Source organism: Dermochelys coriacea, chromosome 2, assembly GCF_009764565.3.
Source record: "Dermochelys coriacea isolate rDerCor1 chromosome 2, rDerCor1.pri.v4, whole genome shotgun sequence".
NCBI classification, from domain to species: domain Eukaryota; kingdom Metazoa; phylum Chordata; order Testudines; family Dermochelyidae; genus Dermochelys; species Dermochelys coriacea.
In genome coordinates, this window is record NC_050069.1 from 2,474,331 (window position 1) to 2,501,541 (window position 27,211).

Genomic DNA, 27,211 nt, shown 5'->3' on the forward strand with positions numbered 1-27,211 from the left:
GGACAGCTATAGTTGTCACTCCGTCCCTAACTTTTGCAGCTTGGAGTGGGAGAGTCTTGTGTGCACCCCTTACTACTGTCAGGGTGTCAGCTGAGTCTAAGGGAGAAGGGGAAACTTCCAAATCCTATCCATGAAGAAACTGGGCGTGCTCCATCTAGCTGGATTTGGGAGTGACGGAAGGTGGCCTGGCTTACGCCATCCACCCTCTCTCTCAGCACCTGATGCCGATGGCTCCTTTGAATGCATGGTGAGACCCAGCTCCCCTTGCCCTTTGGTTGGTGGAGCACTGTGGGCAAACTTACACTGCCACTGCACCTTTCAGTGGGTCCTTGGAGCAGGCTTAGTCCACGTGGTGGTTGGCCTGAGACCTCCTCCTGGCACCAGAGGGGCACAAACCAACCCCTCTGACAGTCTTGTTGCTGTGGGGGCAGTGTTGGAGCCAGTCTAGCAGCATGACCCCACCTACAGGGCTCAGGCTGGCTGGGAAGCCTGTGACTCTTGGCAGTGGTTTCTGTCCCTGCAGCTGAGACTCGCTGTCGTGAAGGCTCTTGGGCCCATGAGTCATCTGCTGCCCAGCGAAAAGCTCGAGGAGCAGCTCCCAAAACTGGTCCCGGGAATTCTCGCGCTCTACAAGAAGCATGCAGAGGCTTTCTATGTGACCAAGGTAAACAGCTCCACTCACTGCTCCTGCGAGATGGAGGGGCACCCTCTTGTGTGTCCCCACGGCTACCTGTAATCCATAGAGCATTGAATAAGGTGCTCCCAGATGGTGGGGGTGGGACAGAAGCGCAGACTGCCTGTAAGATAGGCTCCCCGTGTGCGTGCACGTGCTCCGTACAAGCCGGGTGCCCCTCTAGGATCCACAGTCCTGTCGCTGCCTTCTCGCCTGCCCGGCGCAGTCAGACTGAGATCCAGGCTTTGGCAGCAAAGGAGCATTCGAAGGCTCCTCTTCGTACCACAGACTGGGTCACGTGCCCAGACCCATGCGGTGCGGCACAGTGACAAATCCTGCCTTCTCTAAACGCTCTGGTTTGGCTGGAATCACGCCAGGGATGGCACCACTGAGCTGGCCAGTGTCGCATTGGCAGATTCTGATACCTCTGCCACAAAGGCTGAACCTGCCATTGGCCAGGGACCAGGCTAGCGCTACCATGTACCTCTTTGTCAGGGAGGGGTAAACTTACTGCTACTGAGCCAGAGTATAGCAACCTCTGGTGGGTTGGGAGTCCCTCAAGATGGCCTGGCAGACTGATGATCTCTCTCCCACTTCCTCCACCCCATGTCCTACTCCGGTGCAGGGACCACTGGATTTCCTTCTGTCCTGGATTTCTCTTGCTCTGCTTCTTGGCTCCCACTACCTGTAAGGGGAGGACTTCCAGTAGAGCCCTCCAAGACAGAGTGCTGTTAGCGGAGAAACAATGGCTGGGTTGGAAGTCAGCTGACAGACATGGCTGGCTGCAGCAGCCAGTATGCGGAGGTGCTGCTCTGTGGCTGGCTGCAGCAGGAGAATGGGGGGAGATGGGTGAGTTCCAGAAACCTCCTCGGTGGTTTACCCACAGCAGCTGGATTATGCTCCCACTTGGAGGTGACTGTTTTACAGCCCCATCCCCTTAGCTTAGTGTGCACTGGGATAGCGTCTCCTATGTGTGGATCCCTGTCACGGAGTCTTTCTGCTTCCTGATCACCATGTCTCTGCCCTTCCATTTCCAGTGGAGTGGCAGTTCCTTTTCCCAGTGCTAATCGCAGCATTGCAATGTCTCTTTCTGAGCAGAGCTTGTGCCAGATTCTTGAGGCTTCTGTCAACGTTGGCAGCCGCACTCTGGACACACAGCTTGATGCCCTTCTGAGCAACCTGCATCCCCAGGTAAGGATCGAGATGGGTCAGCAGGGCTGGGAGGCCTATTCTGGGGCTGGGTGCTGGTGAGACCAGACATTCATAAGAACTTCCTGAAAGGTGTCTCAGGAAATGGCACACGGGATCCAGAGCCTGGGGCTGGAGTTCACATCCAAGCGCTACAGCCACCTGCATCAAGCTAAGAACTGGGTGTGTTAGGGGCCTCCTACCCTAAACTCTTCCCCATTTTGCAGAAGGAACTTCCCAGTCTAGAAAGCCCCCAGGCTCCAGTTTGGAATGAGGAAGGAGACATTTCTCCATTTAAGTGGAGACCATATTTCTGTTTTGAGGGCAGGGGCCAGGCTGGCCAGCATGTGCACGTCCCAGAAGGGGTGGGATGTATTTGGAAGGAGCAGCGGCAGCTACCAGCATAGGTAAGGGTGAGCTGCAGAGGAACATTGAGGATGTCTCTCTGCTAGAGAGAGTTAGCTTGGTGCCTCTTAGCTGCCCTGAGGTGCTCCTGCTAACAGAGAGCTCCTTCTCAGATGGTCTGACCCTGGCAGGGGAGAGGAGAAGCCAGTTCCTTGCTAGTAGGATCAGAAGCTGTTTGCTTTTCTGCTCCAGCTGCCTTGAACAAGGGTCACACCCCACTCTCAGTGAAGCAGTAAAGGCAGAATCCTCAAACAAATGTGGAGAAAAGACAAACCCTTGAAAGGTTGAAAACTAGGAGTGAGCAACACCAAATACTGCTAACAATCTAGGGAGCTAGATCGGCGTATCATGGAGCATCTTATTCACATGGGAGCTGTACAGTGGAGTTCTGGCATCAACCTTTAGATTAATCCTGTAACTGTTAAGCACCAGTTGTCCATGGTTCCTGTATATGCTACTGAGAAACTGAGGTTTCACCTTCATCCTGGTAGGGCAGGACTGTTGGCTCCATCTTGTGGGTGTGTGTGGTGTGTTTGGGATCTTTCTAGGTGGGGTGCCAGACCTTGGAATGTGGGTGAGTGGTGCATTAGTTTTGAGGTTGGAAAGGTGGGAGGTCGCTGGCTGCCCGTGGTGGAGGTCTGTAACTGGCTGGGAGTGTTCCTTGTTGGATGCACCTAGGGGTAGGTTTGAATTGCTTGGGATGTCCAGACTGCTGACCTCTTGGACAGCTCTCATGGACTTGGTTGAAGAGTCCAAGTGCTTCCCCACCAGCAACCAGTTTTCTATTGCAGGCTCCTAAATGAGCTTTTTTCTACTGCAGCTTTTTAATGCCCTCGAGTATCTAATCTCTCCAAATGCTCCCTCCCCTCCAAGCCCTTAGCACAGGGGAGGACAAACTATGGCCTGTAGGCGGGATCCAGCCCGTCGGAGCTTTCAGTCTGGCCCATGGGATTGCCAGCCTCGTGGTGCCAAGGGGCTAAGACAGGCTCCCTGCCTGCTCTGGCCCCCGCCGCTCCTGGAAGTGGCCGGCACCACGTCCCTGCGGCCGCTGGAGGAGGGGGAGGCAGAGGGCTCCCTGTGCTGCCCTCGCCTGCAGGCACCGCCCCCACTCAGTTCTCGTTGGCCAGGAAGGGGGAACCACAGCCAATGGGAGCTTCTGGGGTGTTACCCACTGGCAAGAGTAGCATGCGGCAGAGCCGCCTGCCCCACCCCACCCTCAGGACCCACTGCCGGACATGCTGACCGCTTCCTGGAGTGGTGTGGGGCCAGGGCAGGCAGGGAGCCTGCCTTAGCCCTGCTGTGCACCGATGCCACCCCAGAGCCGCTCCAGGTAAGGGGTGCCAGGCCGGAGCCTGCACCCTAACCCCCTGCCCTGAGCTCATTCTTGAGCCCCCAGCCCCTCACCACACCCCACACTCCTCCTGCACCCAGGCCCTAGCCCTACATTCATGGCTCTCCGTGCAATTTCCCCACCCAGATGTGGCCCTCGGGCCAAAAAGTTTGCCTACCCCTGCCCTAGCTGGAGAGGGTGCTCTTGGGCTGCTTCTGCCGCGCTCAGGCTGCATAACCTCGAGTTGATCCGTGTCCAGCTCTCCCACGGGGAGTTATAGCCCATGGATTGCGCATGCCTTGGCATGCAGCCAAGCCTTCTCTTGAAGCCGGTGCTAGGAGCAGGCCCTGATCTGTGCTAACTACCTGTCCCTATGAGCAGGTAGTCTGTTAACGCCGAGGTTGCTCATGGCACCAAGTGTTTATAACTTGAAGGTTTAGTGCTTTTCCCCCTATTCCATCGCTGTGCATCCCTCCTTCAGTGTCTAGCTCCGAGACTCTGCCCCTCAGGCAGGGACTTTCTATCTGGACGTTGGCACTAAGTAAATGGTCCTGGGCTGCACTTGGTCACCCTGCCCTAACCCTGTCTTGTGCTTGGAGTGGAAGAGTTCTGTCTGACGCTGCCCCCACGTGTCGTGGTCCTTTCTAAAAGCACAGACCCTCTGTCACTCTCTCTGGAGGCTTGGCCCGAGAGCTAAATGATGTGTCCTGGAGAGAACTGCTTGAAATGAACCGGGTGGGAAGTGCTTCTGAACTCCTGAAGGACAAGCGATGGCTGTGGAGCAGAGCCAGGTGCTCTAGAGAAGTCTGGGTCCAATGATTCTCCGAACCAGCTGGAGGAGTGTTTGTGCTGCCCTAATGGAGGGGGCTCTGCAGGAATAACCATGTGCAAAGTGCAGACAGCCCTTTGTTTGAATTGCTTTTCTACTCGAGCAAACGACTCTGGTGCTGCTGAGTGGATTGACATGAACCGCTGGTCTCCAATGGGGTAATGCCGTTGTAGTGCTGGGAAGTACATGTATGGCTCAGCTTTGTGAAGGAGGGCGACTCGCCTGGAAAAGAACTGTGATTCTGGGTTTGAATTCAGCCACTTGCACAGACTTACTCTAACTCCAGGCCTGGTCACTGAGTCAAAAGCAGAAACTTCAGTGAATCCCTAGAGCTGCTTTTGCTCGGTTGTCAGAGGGGGTGCACTCAGCCTTTCCGTGTGGCCCCCCCAGGATGTCTGGGGGCTGACTTGTGATTTGTTTGTGGGACAACACTTGGGGAAGGCCCACTTTAAGGATTAGGCACTGCTGGGATGTCCTGTTCCCCAGCCCACTTTTGGCTATGGGTGCCTGAATCTACAGGAGCTGAGGGATAACCCCACATTCCTCTTCAGTCTATGGCTGCTGACTCCATTCGCCAAACCATATGTGGGGGAGGGAGTCGATCCCCCTTGATCAGATGGCCTCCATCTATGGGGTGGCACCCTTTTAAATCACGTTAATGTATTTTTAAGCTAATATTTAATTTTGTTTCCCTTTGGGGCCCGAAAGATCAGGAGCCCTGGGCTTCACATGGCTGGGGGATGGGCAATATGCAAGGCATTGACTTGTGCCCTTCCTCCACTACTGCTTTGCCCAGGCTCCTTTCTCCCCACTCTCCCAGCTGGAGTTTCTGATAGGAGAGCCCGTCACACTGATAAACAAGTACTGTTAAAATGATAAACACACACGTCTAACACTAGCTGCACGAGCACGTCTGATAAAACTGGTATTTTTAAGTGCCTTAGTCAGACAGTAGACCTGTGGCTGTGGCAGAGGAACTGAAGGTGGTGAGAACTGTGTTAAAAAGTTGTGTTTTTTTTTTTTTTTTTTTTTTAACACAAAGACAAAATAAGACTATAAGGTAATGGATGCCAATCCTGTGCAGACTGTATGATGATGAAATAGTACTCTATGTACAACTATACATATAAAATGATGGGGTCTAAATTAGCTGTTGTGACTCAGGAAAGAGATCTGAGTCATTGTGGATAGTTCTCTGAAAACATTCACTCAATGGGCAGCAGCTGTCAAAAAATGAATAGAATGTTGGGAATCATCAAGAAAGGGATAGATAATAAGACAGAAGAGATCCTATTGCCTCTGTATAAATCCATGGTACAACCACTTCTTGAATACTGCGTGCAGATGTGGTTTCCTCATCTCAAAAAAGATCTATTGGAATTGGAAAAGGGACAGAGAAGGGCATCAAATTATTAGGGATATGGAACAGCTGCTGTATGAAGAGATTAATAAGATGGGGACTTTTCAGCTTGGAAAAGAGATGAGCAAGGGGGGGACATGATTGAGGTCTACTGCAAATAAGGAAGTGTTATTTACTTCTCATAACACAAGAATTAGGGGTCACCCAATGAAATTAACAGACAGCAGGCTTAAAACAAAATAAAGTATTTCTTCACACAATGCACAGTCAAGCTGTGGAAGTCGTTACTGGGGATATTGTGAAGGCCAAAACGATAACAGGGTTTTAAAAAAAAAAAAAAAAAGTTCCTGGAGGACAGGACCTATCTAGTTCTATCAATGGCTATTAGCCAGGATGGGCAGGGGTGTAACACGTGCTCTGAGTGTCCATCCTCTGTTTGCCAGAAGCTGGGAGTGGATGACGGGAGGGATCACTTGATTACCTGCTCTATTCATTCCCTCTGGGGCACCTGGCACCACACAGGACTGGATACTGGGTTAGATAGACCATTGGTCTGACCCAGCATGGCTGCTCACAAGAGCTTGTTCTTAGGATCAGGAGTGGAGTCACTACTGCATAACTGTATTGGTTAAAAATCAGTATCGGCCAAAAAGACCTGAACAGCAAGGATCTTTCTGGCACAAGTACAGACGATAAGCAGCTTGCTTCGGTTACCAATAAGAAATATGTCCTGTCTGCAAGCTGGAGATGGAGCAGATGCGGAGGGGGTCCCCAGATAAACTGCATATTAGAGCAGTCAGCAAAGAGCAATTTTTAGTATCTAAAAGAAGGGAGTCTGCAATGACTTGCAAAGGAAATAGATCTTGTCTGATCTTGTTAAACTATGCATGAAATGGAAATGTATAGCAGCTCCAAAAAAACAGACCCACAAGCTAGCTGATCCCATATGCCAAGGCCACTGCACACGCCTTTCCACCACCCCAGCTTGTCAAATGAGCCTTGTCCGTGGAACCTATGCACTGTGCTAGCACTGAATGACTGAAGAGTGCTAAGGTCTGTGCTAGCAGGTGCACGCAGCCTCTTCAGGCTACTTCGCAGTGATCAAATGTTTAAAGTGCTCTGGGAGCATCACACGCAGCATATAGCATGGATTCCAGGATTGCGAAATGCTGGGCTCTTCCATTGGCCGTGTCCAGCTGTGAGCGTGGATTCGGTGCCAGCGAATGTTGATTTTGGTGCCTGCTGAAAGAGTTTGGTATGGGGCTGAATGCCAGGAGCTGCCCAGCTCTCATTGATTTGACTCTTTTCCCCCAACAGATTTGTGCTCCAGTGGAGTCCTCTTTCCCCCTGAGTTTAAAGAACCACAACGAGGTCCTTCGATGCTTCACTGTCCTTGGTAAGGGCTGCAGGGGGCTGAGGGGTGAAGGCCGAGTCCCCTATGGACTCTTGCTGTGACTTACCTCCTGCCTGTCTACGGCATTGTGTGTGGGTTTGAAATCTGCGGAGATTCTCTGCCTCCCTGTGGAGGTGCCGATCATAACAGCAAACTCTCGTGGTCCGTGTTCAGCATTTGTGAGAGAGGGGTTTTCCTGACCCCCCCCTCTGAGCCAGTCTCAGATGGAGCTCAAGCCTTCTTGAATGTGCCAGGAGATCTGGCTGCATCAGGGGGAAGGCAGAAAACCAGTTTCTCTCCTTGTCTGGGTGTCCAGTTGGGTTTGGCAGACTTCAGTTCTGGGAGGGGGAAATGGGACAGACAGACTGACCAGGTTCTTGTTCCAACTGTCCCACCTGGCTTCAGGCTTGGTGAAAGCAATTGCTCACGTCCGTGTGGAGACTGTGCCAAAAGCAGGCAGATTACAGGGCACCACTTGCTTAACTGAGGTGTTTGCTGAGATCTGGCCATTTAAAACTTGGCCTTGGACTGACTTGGCTCGAGTATGAAAGTTTGCATCCCTGAGACATGCCACAGCAGCTGAGGATTCCAACCTCTGTAGTGATAGCTCAGTGGCTTGAGCACTGGCCTGCTAAACACAGGGTTGTGAGTTCAATCCTTGAGAGTGCCATATAGGGATCCAGGGCAAAAATTGGGGATTGGTCCTGCTTTGAGCAGGGGGTTGGACTAGATAACTCCTGAGGTCCCTTTCAACCCTGATATTCTATGAATATCTATGAATTCATCACTCTCCGAAGGCATCTGGTTTCACTGCTCAAGTTCCTAAGGGCCATTTAGCAGAGTAATGTCAGATGATTCTGCTGCCTCTTTAGACAAATAGAGGCTAGTAATGCAGCATATGCCAGTTGGCCCTCTAGCTTAGCCGTGTACGCTGGAAGGGATAACTGGGACAGAGACTGGCTTTGTATGTACCCTGACGGTTTTGCTTTACCCTCTTTGCTTAGAGCAGCGGATGGCAGCAGCCAGAGTAGGTGGCAGGGTTCCAGGAGCCCCTCAGAGCAGAACTCCACTCTGATGTGCAGCGCACAGGTTGTCAGCTAGCCTCTGGATGAAAGCTCTGTGGAAGGACTGAGCTAGTTGAATTATGTCTCTGGCAACTAGAGTCCTACATAAAACAGAGCCCTGGTGTGATTTCTAGCACTGCTGTAGCCCTGCCTCCTGTACGTGGGAGCCTTTACAGACTGAGTCCTGTAGCCCCCAGCTCTGGCAAGCTTCCCTTTAGAATGATTCATTCTTTTAAATGAAGCTTGTGGAATTGCCACTAAAGCAGCAGTAGTTTTGATTAGGATCCTGCCAGACATCTGCCTAGTCACAGTCAGATGACTTTCCTCTATTGTTGGCACTTGTGCTTGAAAGCCTTACAGCAGAGCAGCTCTTTCAACTGGTTTTATGCAAAGTAGCAACACTAGTTCTGAGATGTCTAGAATAGTTCTGATTCCTTTTTCTTATGACATGTTTGACTTATGCCAAAAAAAAAAAGAGGAGGACTTGTGGCACCTTAGAGACTAACAAATTTATTTGAGCATAATCTTTCGTGAGCTACAGCTCACTTCATCGGATGCATTCAGTGGAAAATACAGTGGGGAGATTTATATACACAGAGAACATGAAACAATGGGTGTTCACTTAAGGTGATCAACTACCAGCAGGAGGGGGCGGGGGGTAGGAAGGAAGAAAACCTTCTGTAGTGATGATCAAGGTGGGCCATTTCCAGCAGTTGAAAAGAATGTCTGAGGAACAGTGGGGGGGAGGGGGGAATAACATGGGGAAATTAGTTTTACTTGTGTAATGACCCATCCACTCCCAGTCTCTATTCAAGCCGAAGTTAATTGTATCCAGTTTGCAAATTAATTCCAATTCAGCAGTCTCTCGTTGGAGTCTGTTTTTTGAAGTTTTTTTTGTTGAAAAATAGCCACTCTTAGATCTGTAATCGAGTGACCAGAGAGATTGAAGTGTTCTCCGACTGGTTTTTGAATGTTATAATTCTTGATGTCTGACTTGTGTCCATTTATTCTTTTACATAGAGACTGTCCAGTTTGACCAATGTACCTGGCAGAGGGGCATTGCTGGCACATGATGGCATATATCACATTGGTAGATGTGCAGGTGAACGAGCCTCTGATAGTGTGGCTGATGTGATTAGGCCCTATGATGGTGTCCCCTGAATACATATGTGGACAGAGTTGGCAATGGGCTTTGTTGCAAGGATAGGTTCCTGGGTTGGTGGTTCTGCTGTGTGGTGTGTGGTTGCTGGTGTGTGTTTGCTTCAGGTTGGGGGGCTGCCTGTAAGCAAGGACTGGCCTGTCTCCCAAGATCTGTGAGAGTGATGGGTCGTCCTTCAGGATAGGTTGTAGATCCTTGATGATGCATTGGAGAGGTTTTAGTTGGACGCTGAAGGTGATGGCTAGTGGCGTTCTGTTATTTTCTTCGTTGGGCTTGTTCTGTAGTAGGTGACTTCTGGGTACTCTTCTGGCTCTGTCAATCTGTTTCTTTTCTTCAGCAGGGGGGTATTGTAGTTGTAAGAATGCTTGATAGAGATCTTGTAGGTGTTTGTCTCTGTCTGAGGGGTTGGAGCAAATGCGGTTGTATCGTAGAGCTTAGCTGTAGACAATGGATCGTGTGGTGCGGTCTGGGTAAAGCTGGAGGCATGTAGGTAGGAATAGCAGTCAGTAGGTTTCCGGTATAGGGTGGTGGTTGTGACCATTGTGTATTAGCACTGTAGTGTCCAGGAAGTGGATCTCTTGTGTGGACTGGTCCAGGCTGAGGTTGATGGTGGGATGGAAATTGTTGAAATCCTGGTGGAATTCCTCAAGGGCTTCTTTTCCACGGGTCCAGATGAAGATGTCATCAATGTAGTGCAAGTAGAGTAGGAGCATTAGGGGACGAGAGCTGAGGAAGCGTTGTTCTAAGGCAGCCATAAAAATGTTGGCATACTGTGGGGCCATGCGGGTACCCATCGCAGTGCCGCTGATTTGAAGGTATACATTGTCCCCAAATGTGAAATAGTTATGGGTGAGGACAAAGTCACAAAGTTCAGCCACCAGGTTTGCCGTGACATTATCGGGGATACTGTTCCTGACGGCTTGTAGTCCATCTTTGTGTGAAATGTTGGTGTAGAGGGCTTCTACATCCATAGTGGCCAGGAGGGTGTTTTCAGGAAGATCACCGATGGATTGTAGTTTCCTCAGGAAGTCAGTGGTGTCTTCTCGTCCCCTAATGCCCCCATTCTACTTGCTACTCTACTTGTGATCTCTGGTCACTCAATTACTGACCTAAGAGTGGCTATTCAACAAAAAACTTCAAAAACAGACTCCAATGAGAGACTGCTGAATTGGAATTAATTTAGGCTTGAATAGAGACTGGGAGTGGATGGGTCATTACACAAAGTAAAACTATTTCCCCTTCTTATTCTCCCCCCGCCCCCCCATTATTCCTCAGAAGTTCTTGTCAACTGCTGGAAATGGCCCACCTTGATCATCACTACAAAAGGTTTGTTTTCTTCCTTCCTCCCTCCACCCCCCCACTGGTAATAGCTCATCTTAAGTGATCACTCTGGTTACCGTGTGTATGGTAACACCCATTGTTTCTTGTTCTCTATGTATATAAATCTCCCCACTGTATTTTCCACTGAATGCATCCGATGAAGTGAGCTGTAGCTCACAAAAGCTTATGCTCAAATAAATTTTAGTCTCTAAGGTGCCACAAGTCCTCCTTTTCTTTCTTGCGAATAAGGACTAACATGGCTGCTACTCTGAAACCTGACTTGCACCAATGCACCGTGCTTCAGCTGGGTCTCCTGGGACTGAGCCTGAAATCAGGCAACGCATCCGTGATAAATGCAAGGTGTTAGATGTTGGAAGGTGTAACCTGACCTCCTCCTGCACAGTCCTGGGTTCTAAACTACCAGCTCGCTTGGTGGTTTGGGAAGCAGAGGATGTGCATGTCGACTTGTGGACAACTCTGCTGAACGTTCAGCAAAGGTCGCCAAGATGCATAACTAGTGGGGGAGACAGGCTGAAAATACTGCAGAAGCATTGCACAGATCAGCAGACAGCTTCCACTGGAGTACTGGCTATGTGAGCCAAGAGAGCGGAAATAGAGGGTATTCTAATGGCTTTTGAAATACAGACTGCAAAGCCACAGCCTTTAGTTGCGGAGGGGCCTGTCCCAGCATGCAGCCAACCAAATTGAGGAGAATACCCCTGGCTCATGCCCAGAGGCAGCACTGCCTCCTGGGACCTGTAGTCTCTGGGCTGCAGGCCTGTCGGACTAAGGTGACTGCCAGCCGTGTTTGGCCTGAGGCCTTTCTGCTGGCTGGCCCTGAGCGAAGAGTGTCCATAATGGTGGCCTTGTTCTTCTGCAGCCTGTACATTTCCTGATCGCTTGCTTGGCTTCCTGCTCCCAAAGCTGGAGAACCACAACGAGAGGATACGTGTTGGGACGCTGATCATCATGAGGCAAATCATCAACTGTGCCCGTAAGTACCAAAGGGACCAGCTCCCTCCAGCGGCCCTGTCATATCCATGCAGGGTGCCAGCACCCAGGTGGGAATTCCTGCTCGGTGCTAGGCCATGTGCTTGGGTAGCTAGACCTGGGGGCTGGTATTTCAGAGGACTGACCTCGTTCTGGCAGACAGTCCCTGACTCCTTGGTCGTGGCCCTTTTGGGGCAAAAGGAGAGCTTCTGATCATCTAGTCCGTCTCTCTGTATAGTGCAGGCCAGAGAACTTCCTAGCATGTCTCTTAGACAAACATCCTTCACGGCTTTGTGCCCCAGACAAGCCCTTATGCCAAAATTGTGATTTAGAATGCACACCACTGTTACCCACTGTAGAGCATCACAAAGCAGGAACCTTGGGGCCACCCTGCAGGACGTGGCTTGGGATTTAAGATCTGTTCCTTGCTCCCAGCCCATTGTGGGCAGACAACACTGAGGAAATGGTGCTCTCTTATGGGGGGGGGGGTGGAGGGAGCCAGGGATCCTTAGTCCTGGGAGCCCCCAGGCAGGTGGGCAGCTTGTGAGTAATCCAGATGCTTCCTCTGAGCAGACTGGCCTAGGGTAATTAGCTACACAAAGCCTTTCCCTTAGTAGCCAAAATGCCTCAGGCCAACTCAACCCTTTATTGCTGTGTTTGCTAATGGGGGATCTCCACTTCCACCACATGGGAATGTCCTCCTGGTGCCGGATGGCAAGCCGGCTCTGGCCTCATCCATGCCTCTTGGAGTAGAGCTGCCCCCTTCCCAAAGCCAAGGCGTGTAACTGTTAGCTAGTCTGGGTGGAGTTGCTAAATGTTCGCTTGGACTTTCTGCTGGCACAATGCTGCCCCAACCCTCTTGGCCTCTGGATTCCACTCCTGCTCAGTGTGAAGAATCAGCATGGAGACTGCAGGGAACTGGCTTTGTATCCAGTTGCTTGTTAGGTGGAAAACAAGCATCTTTCCCACTCAATGGCCCTCCCAAAAGGGGAACGGAGAAAAGCACACATCTGGCCATTGAGGGTGGTCAGTGCTGGATGCTCTCTGGGGCCAGGCCTTGTGATCCTGTCAGTCTGGGTAGGGATGAATTGCTGAGCCTTTGTTCTCTCTTCCAGCCTCTCAGATGGAGATTAAAAAGCCCTTTATTCTTTCTTCTATGAAACTTCCTCTGCAGGACAACAGTAATAAGGTAACTGGAAACTCCCTCGTCTGTCCTTAACTCCCAGCTGGTCATGTGGTGAATTGGGCTTTTCTGGGACTTGGCTCCCCTTCAGGGCCCTGTGGCACTCTGCAGGTGCCCCACGCTGTACCAGCGCAGCTCACCTGGGGGCTCCCTGTAGCTCTGCCCCTCTTCTCAGACTAGCCCCTATGCCTGAAACATGCTTCCTTGGTCCTCTGAGGTCACCACCTCTCCTGAGCACTCATGACTCCCATGCTGACCTCTCCAGTGGGTTCCTCTTTTAAGACTAAGGATTACAATAAGCCTCTCTCATGACCAGCTGTTGTGATCCTTGTCCTCTGTCCCCCTTCCCTTTGTCAGTGCAGCAAAGGGAGGTGTCTGGTTTAGACCCTAGCTGGCTGGGGGCAGCTCCCTGCCCCGTCTCTCTCAAGCCCTGGATGTGAGAAGAGCTCCTGTAGCTAATCCAGCTCTGCAGGGTGTGGTTCTGCTTGCAAAGCACCAGAGTTTGGTTTTCAATCTAAATGCCTGGCCACAAGAGCAGTGACTAGTGCAGCCTTGGGAGATGGCTTAAGAATCCCCTCTGGTGTGTATGGCAGCATAGCCAGCAGCTGGCTTGCATTCGTGTAGGCCTTTCCTGCAACAGATGGGCACCAGGGATCCTGGTTGCTTCCATCTTGATCACTGATCCTCTACTCGGTGCATGAAGAGATGGGGCGGAGGTCAAGGACGATTACTCATCCCTGCCTGCTCCAGCCAAGGAGGGTACTGGCCTCTGCTTTGCTCAAGGAGCTGCCACTGTGGAGTTTACTGCTCACCCTCTGTTCCTCTAGGTGAAACGGGCTGTGGTCCAGGTGATCAGCGCGATGGCTCACCATGGTTATCTGGAACAGGCAGGCGGGGAAGTCATGATCGAGTACATCATCCACCAGTGTGCCCTTCCTCCTGACACGGTAAAACTGCCATGATACAGCCAGTTCTTACGATTACGCTTGCCTTGCCCTTCTGGATCGGGGCACGTGACTCTCTGTGGGGACTGGCTCTGTGCCCTCGGGCTGCTGGCCTGGGTGTAAAGTTCATTTGTCCAGCCTGGCAGCAGTAGGCTCTCTCAGCAGGGCCTGTGTGGTTTCTTGGGTCCATGTGAGAGCAAATCTTGGCTTTAATTCTAGCCAGCACATCAAGGACACTGGAGCCTTCCCAAAAGTGGTGGGGGTGGGGGCCACAGGCACCCCCCCAGGCACTGTCTCCACTCCTTCTCTTCCCCCCCCCCCCCCACACCTACCCCCTCAAGCCAGAACAGGGCAGGTGGAGGGACCCACTCCTCACAGCTCTCCTCGACCCAGCTCAGAGCCACAGCCTGACCATGGTAAAAGCTGCTCAGGCAACTGTGGGGAGCTGTGGTGGACCCTCCACCTGTCCACGGTGAGGGTGGGGCTGAGGACAGCAGCCCCCAGCCTGTCCCCCCACCCCCTAGACTCCCACCCAGGACAAATAGAGGGTCCATGCTGTGGCTCCTACAGCTTCCTGCTCTTATCATGCCGGGCTGCAGCTCAGAGGCCCCACCATGTCAGGGTAAGCATGGAGTTGCAGAGCCTCCACCTGCCCTGGGCCAGGTGGAGAGCCCAGGGGGCAGGGGCAGGGCCGGGGGCTCCTGTCTGGGTCCACGCGGTTCCCACCACTGCCCGGGCTCCCCAGCTGGGCTCTACGCTTCAAAAAGTGGGAGGTCTATGGCCCCCCTGCCCAGGGGTGATACGAATGGCCAAAGAGACTGGGCCAGGAGCTCAGTGGCCAAACCAAAGGTGCATGAGATGGAGCAGATGGCAGCCGCTCTTGCCTTGGGAGCGGAGGTGGGGCTGTGGAGATCCAAGTCCAGCAAAGTGTGGCCAGCCCAGTTGGCTGAAGATGGTGGCCTAGCCTGGCAGGGACCTCTCCTCTCCACTGGTGACACCTCTCTGCTAAAGAGAAGAGTGGCCGCAGACTGGACTGTGGAGCTCTGCAGGCAGGCCTGGGAGTCTGGAAACCGGGTTTCTATTGCTGCTTGCACCACCGAGCTGCCCACTTTGGTGGTGTCGAGAGCCTGAGAAGCTGGCACGTTTCTAGATGTGGTCCCAATCCGCTGCACCTGCCCCTCCCCCATCTGTCTGTTCTCCACCCGCACATTATTCTTCTACCCCCGAACTCTGTCCCTGCCAGTCCTCTCTGGTTTCTTTGGTCTTCACCCTCACACAGTCCCTCGCTCACAGGCTGAAGCATCTTGCTTCACAGTTGCTGGAACTTCCTCCCTCCTCCTTCCCCATGGGCTCCTCCCCAACTCCTTCCACAGGAAAAGAGAATAACTGAGGTAGACTGGCAGGGGAAGCAGGGGTGGGGGTCTTGGCAACTGATGATCCCCTCCTTAGCTTGTAGCCAAAAGCTGGGGGGGAAAGCTTGAGCACCCAGCTAAAAGGCCAGGGTTAGACCTTGCCTGCCTCTCATGGGCTCCTGGCCCTAGTCATCTGGGCCCAAATTCTCAAGTGTCCACTTGAGACATGGTGCCAGGCTGGCTGCCTACAGCCCCAAGGCATCGGTTGAAATGGGGAGCGCTTGCATCTGGGAAAGCCAAAGGTGTCAAGACTGGCACCCAAGATTCACAGTGGCCTGAATATCTATATCTTAACACTCCACACACACCCCCTTTTTGGGATCTCCTGTCCAGGTATCCCTGGAAAAGCATAGGACGTATGGTGACACATTTCCTGACAGGGCCAGGCATCAAGGTGGAAGGTGTCAATATTCCATTTGTCCCACTGCCCCTTGTGTAGTATAGTGCCCTGCACCTTCTCTCGTATGGGCATACCACACCTATTCCAATTAGTGTTCCAGACTTCCCATTACAGTGGGCCCGAGAAGGTTGGGTCCGGGTTGTCTAGTACACTGTAGGGGTGTGGAGAGCTTACTACATTACTTATAGGTTATAATTAGTGGCTGTTTTCTAGGGGGTTGTCCCCCTTAATCATTTCCATATGCAACATAACACACACGTACTGTTAAGAATACAGCAGCTGCTATGATAATTTACAGCAACACCGAGAGTTCTGACCACTGAGGTATGGTCCAACATCCTGGCCACCACCAAAACACTACCTCTCCTCCTTCGACAGGGTCAAGATCTTATTGTGTCCAGTTGCAAAACCTGCAGGGGCAGCTTGTTGCATGCTTTTGTCCATATCATAAGTCCATTGAATGTTCACAGTGAAATGGGATATTGTCCAAACCAGCTTAACCACTTGGTATGGAATCAGGCCGTATGCCCTGGTTTGATTATTTACAGCAATAAGATTTACAGATCCATTTGTGCACCAAAGTCCAGATAGCAGCGTGTAGATGGGTGTAGTTTGGTTATGGGCTGGTGTAACTGTGCCCCTAGTAATATGTACATTCCCACCAAAACCCCTCATACACAGTACACTCAATTGTCTACCCCTTGCCATAGGCCATTGATCCTGCTCCTCCATAGTCATAGGAGAAGGGCACATCCAAACATCTTCTCTTGATTTACGCTATTTTACACACCCCTCCATTGATTTCCAGTGAGCTCCTCCCCTTATTATTCCCATAGGGCTTGTGGGGACCACTTTAGTTGCCATTTGGTAGCTATTACACAGGTGCTGGCCTCAGAGTTGAGCATTTTGCATTCCCATACGCATCTCTTCCCGCCCCCCCCCACACACACACCAAGGTTAGCCTTTTGAAGCCATCCCCCACCCATGTCATTAGGTTTTTTGTTCATTGAAACACAACAATGCTAGCAACAAGACAAACACCACAGAAAAACAACACAAAACGTAAATCTGGGGTATTGTGGGTTATTCTTCCACGGGCACCAGCTTGCTTGTAGAGTGTCTGGAAAAACAAAAACAATTTCCACCCCCCCCAGTGGGGACAGATTATTGCTTAAAAATAATACCACTTCCTTTTACAAATCATCTTGCTAATTGCAGGAAAAACAGAAGAATTGCCTCTAGGCTGTCCTTTATTTTGTTATATAATCATGCTAGTGAATTACCCCACTCACTGGTCATTCATGAGGTGGTGTACCTCAGTTTCCCCTCTTGTATAACAGACCAGGTTTGCAATAGTTTCTCTGCTGTACCAAGCTTTAAGTTTATTCTCAGGTAATAGCTGAGAGACAGCTTTAGATTTTAGCACTGTGCGCGCGCGCGCGCGCGCACACCCACCCACCCCCCTAATTTAGGGTTAACCTGTTCCCCTTATTTTCAAGCTTGACTTGTTTGTTTTCACCTCCCTTTCCTGGAGGGCCATAATCTGAGTCTTCTAGTAGCTTCAAGAAAAGGAATACTTGTGGCATTTTAGAGACTAACAAATTTATTTGAGCATAAGCTTTCATGAAGTGAGCTGTAGCTCGCGAATTTTAGTCTCTAAGGTGCCACAAGTCCTCCTTTTCTTTTTGCAGATAGACTAAAACGGCTGCTATTCTGAAACCTATTTACACCAGAGGCTTTCTGGTTTGCTTTTGGATCCAAAGCTATTAACAACTCAGACTGTCTTAAAAGGGACACATTCCACTTCCACCAGAGTTCTGATTATTTTCACTTTCATCTCCTGCTCCAAAACACACACACATCTGAAAAAGAAAGCACAACCTATTGTGGCTCTTTTTGGAGCCCTAATAGGATTTTAATTAAGTACCATATTTTGTTTTGCGTGTTTTTTTTTTTGTTTGTTTAAACCCCTTCTCCAATATACACTGCACATGTCCTGGGAAAATGCACATTCCTTCCATAGTTTAACCTCCACAACATTATATTAGCCATATTAATTTTACGCAAGGTATAACTGCATCCCCCATGCCCAGAGTTTTTATGCACACCTACCAAAGCGACAGTCTGATCCTCCCAGAGCCACCCCAAGGCTCAGTGTTCCCATCATTCCTCCCCTTTTCCTTTTCTTTGTCCCGTGCGTGCGCACACAAAATTCTTTTGCCTAACGTCCCTTGCACGGTGATTACTTTTTTACACAACTGTACCCCGATTACACTTCCATCTTGTACAACTAGACACAACCAGGGGCAGCCAAGTTAAGTTCCAATAGAAACCCCTTACATCCTTTAGTGATTTTGATTACATTACCCAATAGTCAAATAATTTTGATCAGATTCTCTCTGCCTGCTGCCTGCAGCAGTCCCTTATAGACCCTTTCTGTGGGAAAAGGGCTCAGAATAGCTGGAAAGGCTTCTGGGACAGAAGCCTAGTGGTGCTAGTAGCCACTCTACCTCACCCCCTTGGATAATTTAATTACCAAGCTTCCATCCAATGTGACTGCACAGAGTTGCACATCCAGTTACATTTATATAACTGGGTTTGATCATTGAACAAAAACTTTCTTCTTGTAACACCACAACTGTTGCTCTTAACATTTTCACAAGAGTTACCTTTCACCATTTCCACAACTCCCAAATGTTTACTTTCCTCCAAATCCTATATTATCAATTTCTGCAAAAGATATATCTAACTTTTCACTCACTTACTTACTCCTACATTTAGTTCTTTAAGGTAGTGCAATTTGTCTGTAACAACTCAGCCATCAAGTACAATTATTGCCACACAGCTGCCTTAATCTGTGCTGTCTTTACCTTGAGACTGTTCAAAGAGGCAGTAAAACATTTGTCTCCGTAGATGCCCATGGATCTTTTACTCAAAAAAAAAAAATTCCAGTGGAATACAGCAGACCTCCCTCATACTTTTGTCCAAAAAACCCCCCCAAAATCTCATAAGTATCCAAAGTACCCTCCATTAAAACTTCAGAAAAACAAAAGTTTGGAAAGGCAGGGGGAAGAGATGGAAAGAAACCAATTAAGCCTGTCAGGTCAGTTTAAAGTATAGGCTACCAGCAGCGAATTAAGTAAACTGAGAAAAGGGAGGAGGACAAAAAAAAAAGGACATAGTTAGCTCTGAGCCAAGAGTAGGCTCCCTGGCTTGAAACAGTTGGGAACCCTTACCCCCAGGTTCTCATTCTGGCTCTGGGAGAAGAGTGGGGGGTTGTTGCCTGCTCCTGCAAACCCTGCCATTTTGCACTTTGAAACTTCTCCCCCCTCCACTCCCGCAGGACTAAGTCCCAGCTCCATCTCTAAAGGTGGTCTGTTGAACTCTGCTTTGGACTCTAAACCCTGATGTGCCAAATCATGTTTAACCACCCCTAACTAATTTACAACCATTTAGCAGCCCTTGCTGAAGCAGCACCAAACTTTGAAAGATTCCTGGCAGCTTCCCATAATGCTGCCCTTATTTCAAACCTCTCACAAGTTGACTGCAGTGCCTCCTTTCCCTGGAAAGCATTCAGTCCCCATGGGCAGGGACCTTCTTCCACTACCCATATATCAAGGAGGGTGGGCTCCTCAGCCACCCCCCATCCCTCTGGATCCCCTAACACTTCCTTCATTTCCTTTTCATCTCATCCCAGGTTGACCCCAGCACCTGGTATGGGTCCTGGTTCTTCCTTATCCATTTATCCAAAAAATCCTTTACCCTGGCTTGCCAGAACCCGCAACTACCATCACGAGAGTTCGCTATACCCCCTCCAAGCAGCTGCATGGACTGTTGGGGAGGGGGACTTGCAGGCTGCCACTCACCTATTCGATGCGATGCATCTGAGTCACGGCACCAAGATGTTAGGGGGCTTCTTCCTTCACCCACTTCCTTCCCTGGTCCTTCTCGCATGAACAGAGAGCAACAATACCCGAAGTCCAAAGGTGCAAACAATTCGATGTTTGTTAGGGTGAACTTCCAGCAAGCATGATTCCAGTTTCCTTCCTTTGTGTCCCCCTTCCCAGCTCTGACACCACAGAGCCTTACCTGTGTCCCTGTTCCCATCCCCCTGCCCCTCGCTTCCTGATTGACTGCAGATTATATAGTAAAATGTGTTCTGCTTAGCTATACCTTAACCAATCATTTTCCTGAAATTTAACTAACAATCCTAACGTATTGTAACATGATTATGTAACCAATTGTATCCCACCACGTTAATTAGTTTACAACCAGCAAAATTAATTATACAGCAGACAGAAACAATCACAGAACCAGACAGAGATTATACAGACAAACAATGGCAAAGTGGGAACTATAATGACAAAACAATAGAGAAGTGAGGATTTCACATCCCAGCTATGGATAAGTGAGTTCTTGCCAGGCAGGATGCTGTCAAACTAAGTTTCCTTTTACATCTTCTAGGCACTTCCCTGTCTCTGGAGGCGATAAGCGTTATCAGAACAGGATTGTATCCTAACAGCCCCATAGCACCTTCTTTCAATGTGAGGTGGTGACCGGTCGCTTCCCAGCTTATGGCTGCCTCTGTTGCTTAGCCAAGGGCCTTAGCCTAAGCACAGGGCCTCAGATTGTCACAGGGAGAGAAGACCCTTACACCCACAGACAGTGACTTTTTTTATTTTTTTTCTTTTGTACCTCTAGAACTAGTCAAGTGATAAGAATACACCTAAATTCTTTAGAGTACAGGTCTTTACAGACAGGCCTGAATATCTATTTATATCCAACACACAGATGCTTACAAATAAACAAAAAGGCCATACACTCAGTGCTTCCTTCCCCATCAGTAAAATGGGTGCAATCTGGCAGGAGGGCAGCCTGCAGCTCCTTCCAGAGACAAGTGACTGATGTGCAAGGAGTCAAAATAGCATGGGGCGGGGAAGGCAGAGGCCTGTCGTGATCCCAGGGTAACGCTGCCGTCTGCTGAGCATGCCATATTGATGGCTTGGAAAATGTGAGCCTGTGTTGGTGTGGGGAGGGGGTGATGGTACAGCCCCAGGGGAGAGGGAGCTGGCCTTTGTTGCCTGCCCTCTGTCTCCTGGAACTGATCACAGCTGTGCTCCTTACAGCAACCCAGGAAGCAGACACCAGAAGCTGATGACTTAACTAGCGACAGCGTCCAGAACATCAGCATCAATACTCTCTTTCTCATCAGCACTACTGTCGACAGGATGGAGGAGGTGAGTCTGTGGAGCACTGTCGCTCCCTGCTTGGGGCTGAACTCAGTTCGTACCCTGTACCGCCTACTTTACAAAGTGCTTGAGTTGGGAATTGCCACTGTGTTAATGCACTGGGTAAGAGCTGGCTGGGGGGTGCTGTTTGGCCTGCACAATCTGCTGTCAGGTCTGCTTTTAGGCAAGTCAGACTGCTGCAGTTCCAAAGCCAGGCGCAGATCTCCCTGCTCTCTCGTCGGAGAAGAGAACAAATAGGCTAGTCACTAAATCATTCGGTGACAGAGTCCAGGTGCTCTTTTCTCTAAGCTGAGGGCATCTGGATTTGTAAACTCTGAACAAGGAACTGTCTCAGGTGAGTTTGTGAAGTGGTGGAAGATGAGAAGGCCTTGCTGTCCATTAGCGTCCGGGTTCAGAGCAGGTGTTCAAGGTGCCGGCCAACTTGAAGGGCTCTGTCCTTCCTGAAAAGAGCACTGGTGGGTCAGAGGAGGGGAATGTTCAGACAGTTAGTTAGTTGTTCCTCCACTTCTGATGCCACATGGACATAGAACATAGGTGTATGGTGTAATACATGCATGAAATACGGACATAGAATATCAGGGTTGGAAGGGACCTCAGGAGATCATCTAGTCCAACCCCCTGCTCAAAGCAGGACCAATCCCCAATTTTTGCCCCCGATCCCCAAATGGCCCCCTCAAGGATTGAACTCACAACCCTGGGTTTAGCAAGCCAATGCTCAAACCACTGAGCTATCATGGATGGTGCCTCTCAATGGAAACCCCCCTACCCTTCCCGTCCAGCCAATCCCTGTGGTCAGGCACTTCTCATGGGGCTATCAGAGTCCTTTTGATTCAGTGCCTTGGGCAGGGACCTTATCACACTCCCCTGTAAAGCACTAATGGTGCTAGACCAGAGGTGGGCAAACTACAGGCCACATCCAGCCTGCGGGACTATCCTGCCCAGCCCCTGAGCTCCTGGCCCGGGAGGATGTCGCCCCTCCACCGCAGCCTCTACTCACCTCACCACTGGTGCAATGCTCTGGACAGCGGGGCTGCAGACCCCAGCTGACCTGGTGCTCTGTGCTGCGCGCCTGCCTGTCCTGGTGCAGCCGCACTGCCAGTCACTGGCGCTCCACCAGCACGGTAACAGGGCAGGGAGCAGGGGTGGATTGGATAGAGGGCAGGGGAGTTCAGAGGGTGGACGGAGGTTGGGGCTATCGGAGGGTGGGGAATGGGGGCGGGGTCCTGGGGGGCAGTCAGGAAGGAGAAGGGGGGTTGGATGGGGTGGTGAGGGGCAGTTAGGGGCTAGGGGTCCAGGGGCAGTCAGGGAGAAGGGGTGGTTAGAATCATGGAATATCAGGGTTGGAAGGGACCTCAGGAGGTATCTAGTCCAATCCCCTGCTCAAAGCAGGACCAATCCCCCACTAAATCATCCCAGCCAGGGCTTTGTCAAGCTGGGCCTTAAAAACTTCCAAGGATGGAGATTCCATCACCTCCCTAGGTAACAGATTCCAGTGTTTCACCACCCTCCTAGTGAAAAAGTTTTTCCTAATATCCAACCTAAACCTCCCCCACTGCAACTTGAGACCATTAGTCCTTGTTCTGTCATCTGCTACCACTGAACAGTCTAGATCCATCCTCTTTGGAACCCCCTTTCAGGTAGTTGAAAACAGCTATCAAATCCCCCCTCATTCTTCTCTTCTGCAGACTAAACAATCCCAGTTCCCTCAGCCTCTCCTCAAAGTCATGTGTTCCAGTCCCCTAATCATTTTTGTTGCCCTCCGCTGGATGTTTTCCAATTTTTCCACATCCTTCTTGTAGTGTGGGGCCCAAAACTGGACACAGTACTCCAGATGAGGCCTCACCAATGCCAAATAGAGGGGAACAATCCCGTCCCTCGATCTGCTGGCAGTGCCCCTATTTATACAGCCCAAAATGCCATTGGCCTTCTTGGCAACAAGGACACACTGACTCATACCCAGCTTCTCGTCCACTGTAACCCCTAGGTCCTTTTCTGCAGAATTGCTGCCGAGCCATTCAGCCCCTAGTGTGTAGCGGTGCATGGGATTCTTCTGTCCAAGTGCAGAGTCCTGCACTTAGTCCTTGTTGAACCTCATCAGATTTCTTTTGGCCCAATCCTCTCATTTGTCTAGGTCCCTCTGTATCCTATCCCTACCCTCCAGCGTATCTACCTCTACTCCCAGTTTAGTGTCATCTCCAAACTTTCTGAGGGTGCAACCCACACCATCCTCCAGATCATTTAATGAAGATACTGAATAAAACCGGCCCTGGGACTGATCCTTGGGGCACTCCCCTTGATACCGGCTGCCAGCTACACATGGAGCCATTGATCGCTACCTGTTGAGCCCGACAATCTAGCCAACTTTCTATCCACCTTATAGTCCATTCATCCAGCCCATATTTCTTTAAGTTAGTCTCCCACAGTGTCAAAAGCTTTGCTAAAGTCAAGGAATAACGCTTCCACAACTGGCTCTATGGATGAGGGGAAAGTAATCTCGTTGTAGAAGGCAATTGGATTAGTCAGGCATGACTTGCCCTTGGTGAATCCATGCTGACTGTTCCTGATCACTTTCCTCTCCTCCAAGTGCTTCAGAATTGATTCCTTGAGCACCTGCTCCATGATTTTTCCAGGGACTGAGGTGAGGCTGACTGGCCTGTAGTTTACCCGGATCCTCCTCCTTCCCTTTTTTTTAAAGATGGGCACTACATTAGCCTTTTTCCAGTCATCCAGGAGCTCCCCTGATCGCCATAAGGTTTTTTCAAAGATAATGGCCAATGGCTCTGCAATCACATCCGCCAACTCCTTTAGCACTCTTGGATGCAGCGCATCCGGCCTTATGGACTTGTGCTCATCCAGCTTTTCTAAATAGTCCCGAACCACTTCTTTCTCCACAGAGGGCTGGTCACCTCCTCCCCATACTGTGCTGCCCAGTGCAGCAGTCTGGGAGCTGACCTTGTTCGTGAAAACAGAGGTAAAAAAAGCATGGAGTACATTAGCTTTTTCCACATCCTCTGTCACTAGGTTGCCTCCCCCATTCAGTAAGGGGCCCACACTTTCCTTGACTTCCTACTTGTTGCTAACATACCTGAAGAAACCTTTCCTGTTACTCTTAACATCTCTTGCTAGCTGCAACTCCAGGTGTGATTTGGCCTTCTTGATTTCACTCCTACATGCCCAAGCAATATTTTTATACTTTTACCTGGTCATTTGTCCAATCTTCCACTTCTTGTAAACTTTTTTTTTGCGTTTAAGATCAGCAAGAATGTCACTGTTAAGCCAAGCTGGTCGCCTGCCATATTTATTATTCTTTCTACACATCAGGATGGTTTGTCCCTGTAACCTCAATAAGGATTTTTTTAAAATCCTTGGAGGGGGTTGGATGGGGTGGCAGGGGGACAAGAAGGGTTGGATGGGGCAGGAGTCCCAGGGGGGCCATCAGGGGGTGAGAAGCGGGGGGGAGGGGTCAGATGGGGGCGGGGGCTAGGCCATGCCTGGCTGTTTGGGGAGGCACAGCCTCCCGTAACCGGCCCTCCATGCAATTTCAGAAACCCGATGCGGCTCTCAGGCCAAAAAGTTAGCCCGCTCCTGTGCTAGACAAACATGAGTGACTCGTTCTCCACAGGTTCTCTGGCCGTATCTCTTGGAGTTTGTGACTCCCATACAGTTCACCAGTGCCCTGACCCCCCTCTGCAGGAGCCTAATGCACCTGGCTACAAAGAAACAAGAGGAGGGAGAGAATGCCATCCTCATCCACTACGACACACATGGTTTGTATCAGCAGCTGCTCTCCTGGGCAGACTCTGCCTGCTTCAGCAGGAAGCATTGAGCATCCAGAGCATCTAGTCTTGTGCTCAGGCTCTAGGTGAGCAAGTTTCCCATCTGACACTTGTTTCTGTATTTGTAGCAAACCTGCCATCGCCGTGCGCTCTAATGGCGAGGCTGCTGGTGAGTGAGGTTAGGGCTGGTCTGTCTGGGTTCTCTGTGTACTGAAAGAAGGTGGCATTTTCTTCCCTGGAGCGGGGTGGGAAGACCAGGCTGAGAATGGGCTGCCCTGGTACTAGTGCCCCCCGACTACCCAGGTCCTGGTGCCTCCAAGCCGGGGGTGCTGTAAAACCCTGGATAATTGTTCCTCTGGCCTTACCACTCTTCTCATCATTGTAATCTGAGATGGATGTGCTGTGATCCAGGGAGCAGCAACTGGGTCCTTTCTCCTGATGGAGTTCTCTGAAATATGTTGGCCCTTTTGTGAACAAGGGGAAATACTTTCAGAAACATCCCATTTTCATAAGTGACTTGGGCACTTGGGGTTCCATGTGCCTAAATCGCCTATGAAAACAGGACTTGGGCACTCTTGGAAATGTTACCCAGGAGCTTCTTAAAAATCAGGTCCCCCTACTCTTTGATATTGGGAACTTCCTAGCACGTCTCAGAAACAGGATTTACCCCCACGTCCTTGGCGAAACATCCCATCTCCCCTCTGTCAGCTGCATGCTTGTGTCCTGGCTGCTGGTATTTCCGTGATGGCTAAAGCAATTGTGCTGGGTTGGGGGTGGAGAGTGAAGCTATACTTAACCTCCACATCTTTCTGTAGCCTTCCAGTGCTTATAGGAATTATATACACAACTGTGAATTCACCTGCTGTAATTCTCTTCTGCCCCATTTCCCCCAGACTGTCTCTTCACAGCCATATTTAGGGGATGGTCGGGGGGCAGCTGCTCTGCGTCTGCTGAATGTATTGCACCTTAATATCCATCCCATGCTGGGCCAGCTGTGGAATAAGATGATTTCTCCCTTAATAGAGCACTTGGAAGGTAAGGCATTAATGGGGCCACAAGTGAAAGTCTTATTCAGAGGCCTGTGATATCTAAAGGCTGCTGTTGAGGTGCACTGTTGCACTCGGATACTGCAGGGATGGGCAGCCGTCTGGAACTACTTATCATTAAACTGAAACTATTCAAACATGAAGAGGCCATGCAGATCACTGTAAGCAACTCATGAGCTGCTCTGGCTGGCTGTCTCCCACCTCTAACAGCAGCCTCGATGTGCAGCTTCCAGGAGACAGCCCTCCTGCCCTGTCACGCAGGGCTGACTTGCAGTGCTGTGTCCTGGAAAAGCCTGCCTCCAAGCATCAGGAAGCCAGGCACATCTTGAAACCTGTGGAGCTTTGAGGAGCAAAATCTGGAAAACCACCGAAGAGAAACACTTGGCCAATTAAGGCTATACATATCCTCTGATCGCCGCTGCTCCTGCAAGGCCAAGGCCAGGAAGTGCAGCCAGGGTTCTGCAATTCAGCCCATAGTGTCAGTTGCTACCTTGTAACATGGTGCTGCAAACTCTCGTTTCGTTTCCTTTCTTTGGAAGGAGCGCTGCATGCTGGGAGCTGAATGTGTGGGCCACGCCTCTGTTAGTGCTGCTGCTCGTGCCGTTTGGGTGTTGCCCTGATGCTCCAGATTGGATGCAGCCTTCATGTTGGCCACCCTGACACGAAGGTGTGGCTGGCCTCCTGTGGGATTTTGCATTCCTGCATTTAGCTAATCCGTCCACTTACCTAATGGCTGTACTGGGTCAGACCAAAGGTCCATCCAGCCCAGTGTCCTGTCTTCCAACAGTGGCCAATGTCAGGTGCCCCAGAGGGAATGAACAGAACAGGGAATCAAGTGATCCATCCCATCACACACTCCCAGCTTCTGGCAAAGAGAGGCTAGGGACACTTCAGTGAAATCTCAGTGCTTCTACCAGTGGGGTGGGGGCAGTGCGACTGGCCATGCCAAAAAGTGCAGAGGTTCTTCGGTGTAAGTTCATGTTCTTTGCAAGCTCTTCAGTTGGCATCTTGATTTAATGACCCTTATTGCCACTGTAACTGATAACTGGACTTCATTTAGGTCTCCCAAAATATTGCACTTAAGCTGTGTGTTAAATCAAAGGTAACTGGGTTCCTCTCCACGCTGCATTTACACACCGGCCTCCTTGCGAGAGCTAGTAACTTGTCCATGGCTGCGTTTGGAGCGTTCGCGCCACGATCCCCGGGACACCCTGTTCTGCCTGCTGCACTCTGTGCTTTGTAGGGTGCTGATCTGAAACCAGCACACACGAATGGTCTGGTTTTTCTTGTAGCAAATACGGAGAAATCCCTGTCCCCAAAGGAGTGGGAAGACAAGCTGCTTTTGGTAAGTGTTCAAAGGGGTGTAATAGCCTGTACTGTTGTTGGGGTGTGGATATACACACATGGGGGGCAGGGTCAGGGGATCACAAATGCAGCCTGGAGCACTTGGAGACAGTGTCTGCTCAAGAGGCCGTTGTGCCCCCTCTGAG

At 50.5% G+C, this 27,211-nt stretch overlaps 1 protein-coding gene across 10 annotated transcripts in view; it reads left to right on the plus strand.

Moving 5' to 3' along the window:
* Nucleotides 1–27,211, plus strand: part of MROH1 (maestro heat like repeat family member 1) — a 115,784-nt gene that overhangs the window by 32,690 nt on the left and 55,883 nt on the right. For 9 of the 10 annotated variants that reach the window (XM_043509859.1, XM_038388451.2, XM_038388452.2 and 6 more), the window contains exons 8-18: nt 524–664; nt 1,772–1,864; nt 7,103–7,181; nt 11,602–11,715; nt 12,827–12,900; nt 13,722–13,841; nt 20,777–20,887; nt 24,522–24,666; nt 24,804–24,844; nt 25,569–25,710; nt 27,014–27,066. In XM_043509859.1, coding sequence (XP_043365794.1) covers nt 524–664; nt 1,772–1,864; nt 7,103–7,181; nt 11,602–11,715; nt 12,827–12,900; nt 13,722–13,841; nt 20,777–20,887; nt 24,522–24,666; nt 24,804–24,844; nt 25,569–25,710; nt 27,014–27,066 — 1,113 coding nt within the window. The remainder of the gene's footprint in view (nt 1–523; nt 665–1,771; nt 1,865–7,102; nt 7,182–11,601; nt 11,716–12,826; nt 12,901–13,721; nt 13,842–20,776; nt 20,888–24,521; nt 24,667–24,803; nt 24,845–25,568; nt 25,711–27,013; nt 27,067–27,211) is intronic. The other variant, XM_043509862.1, reaches the window with a different exon arrangement.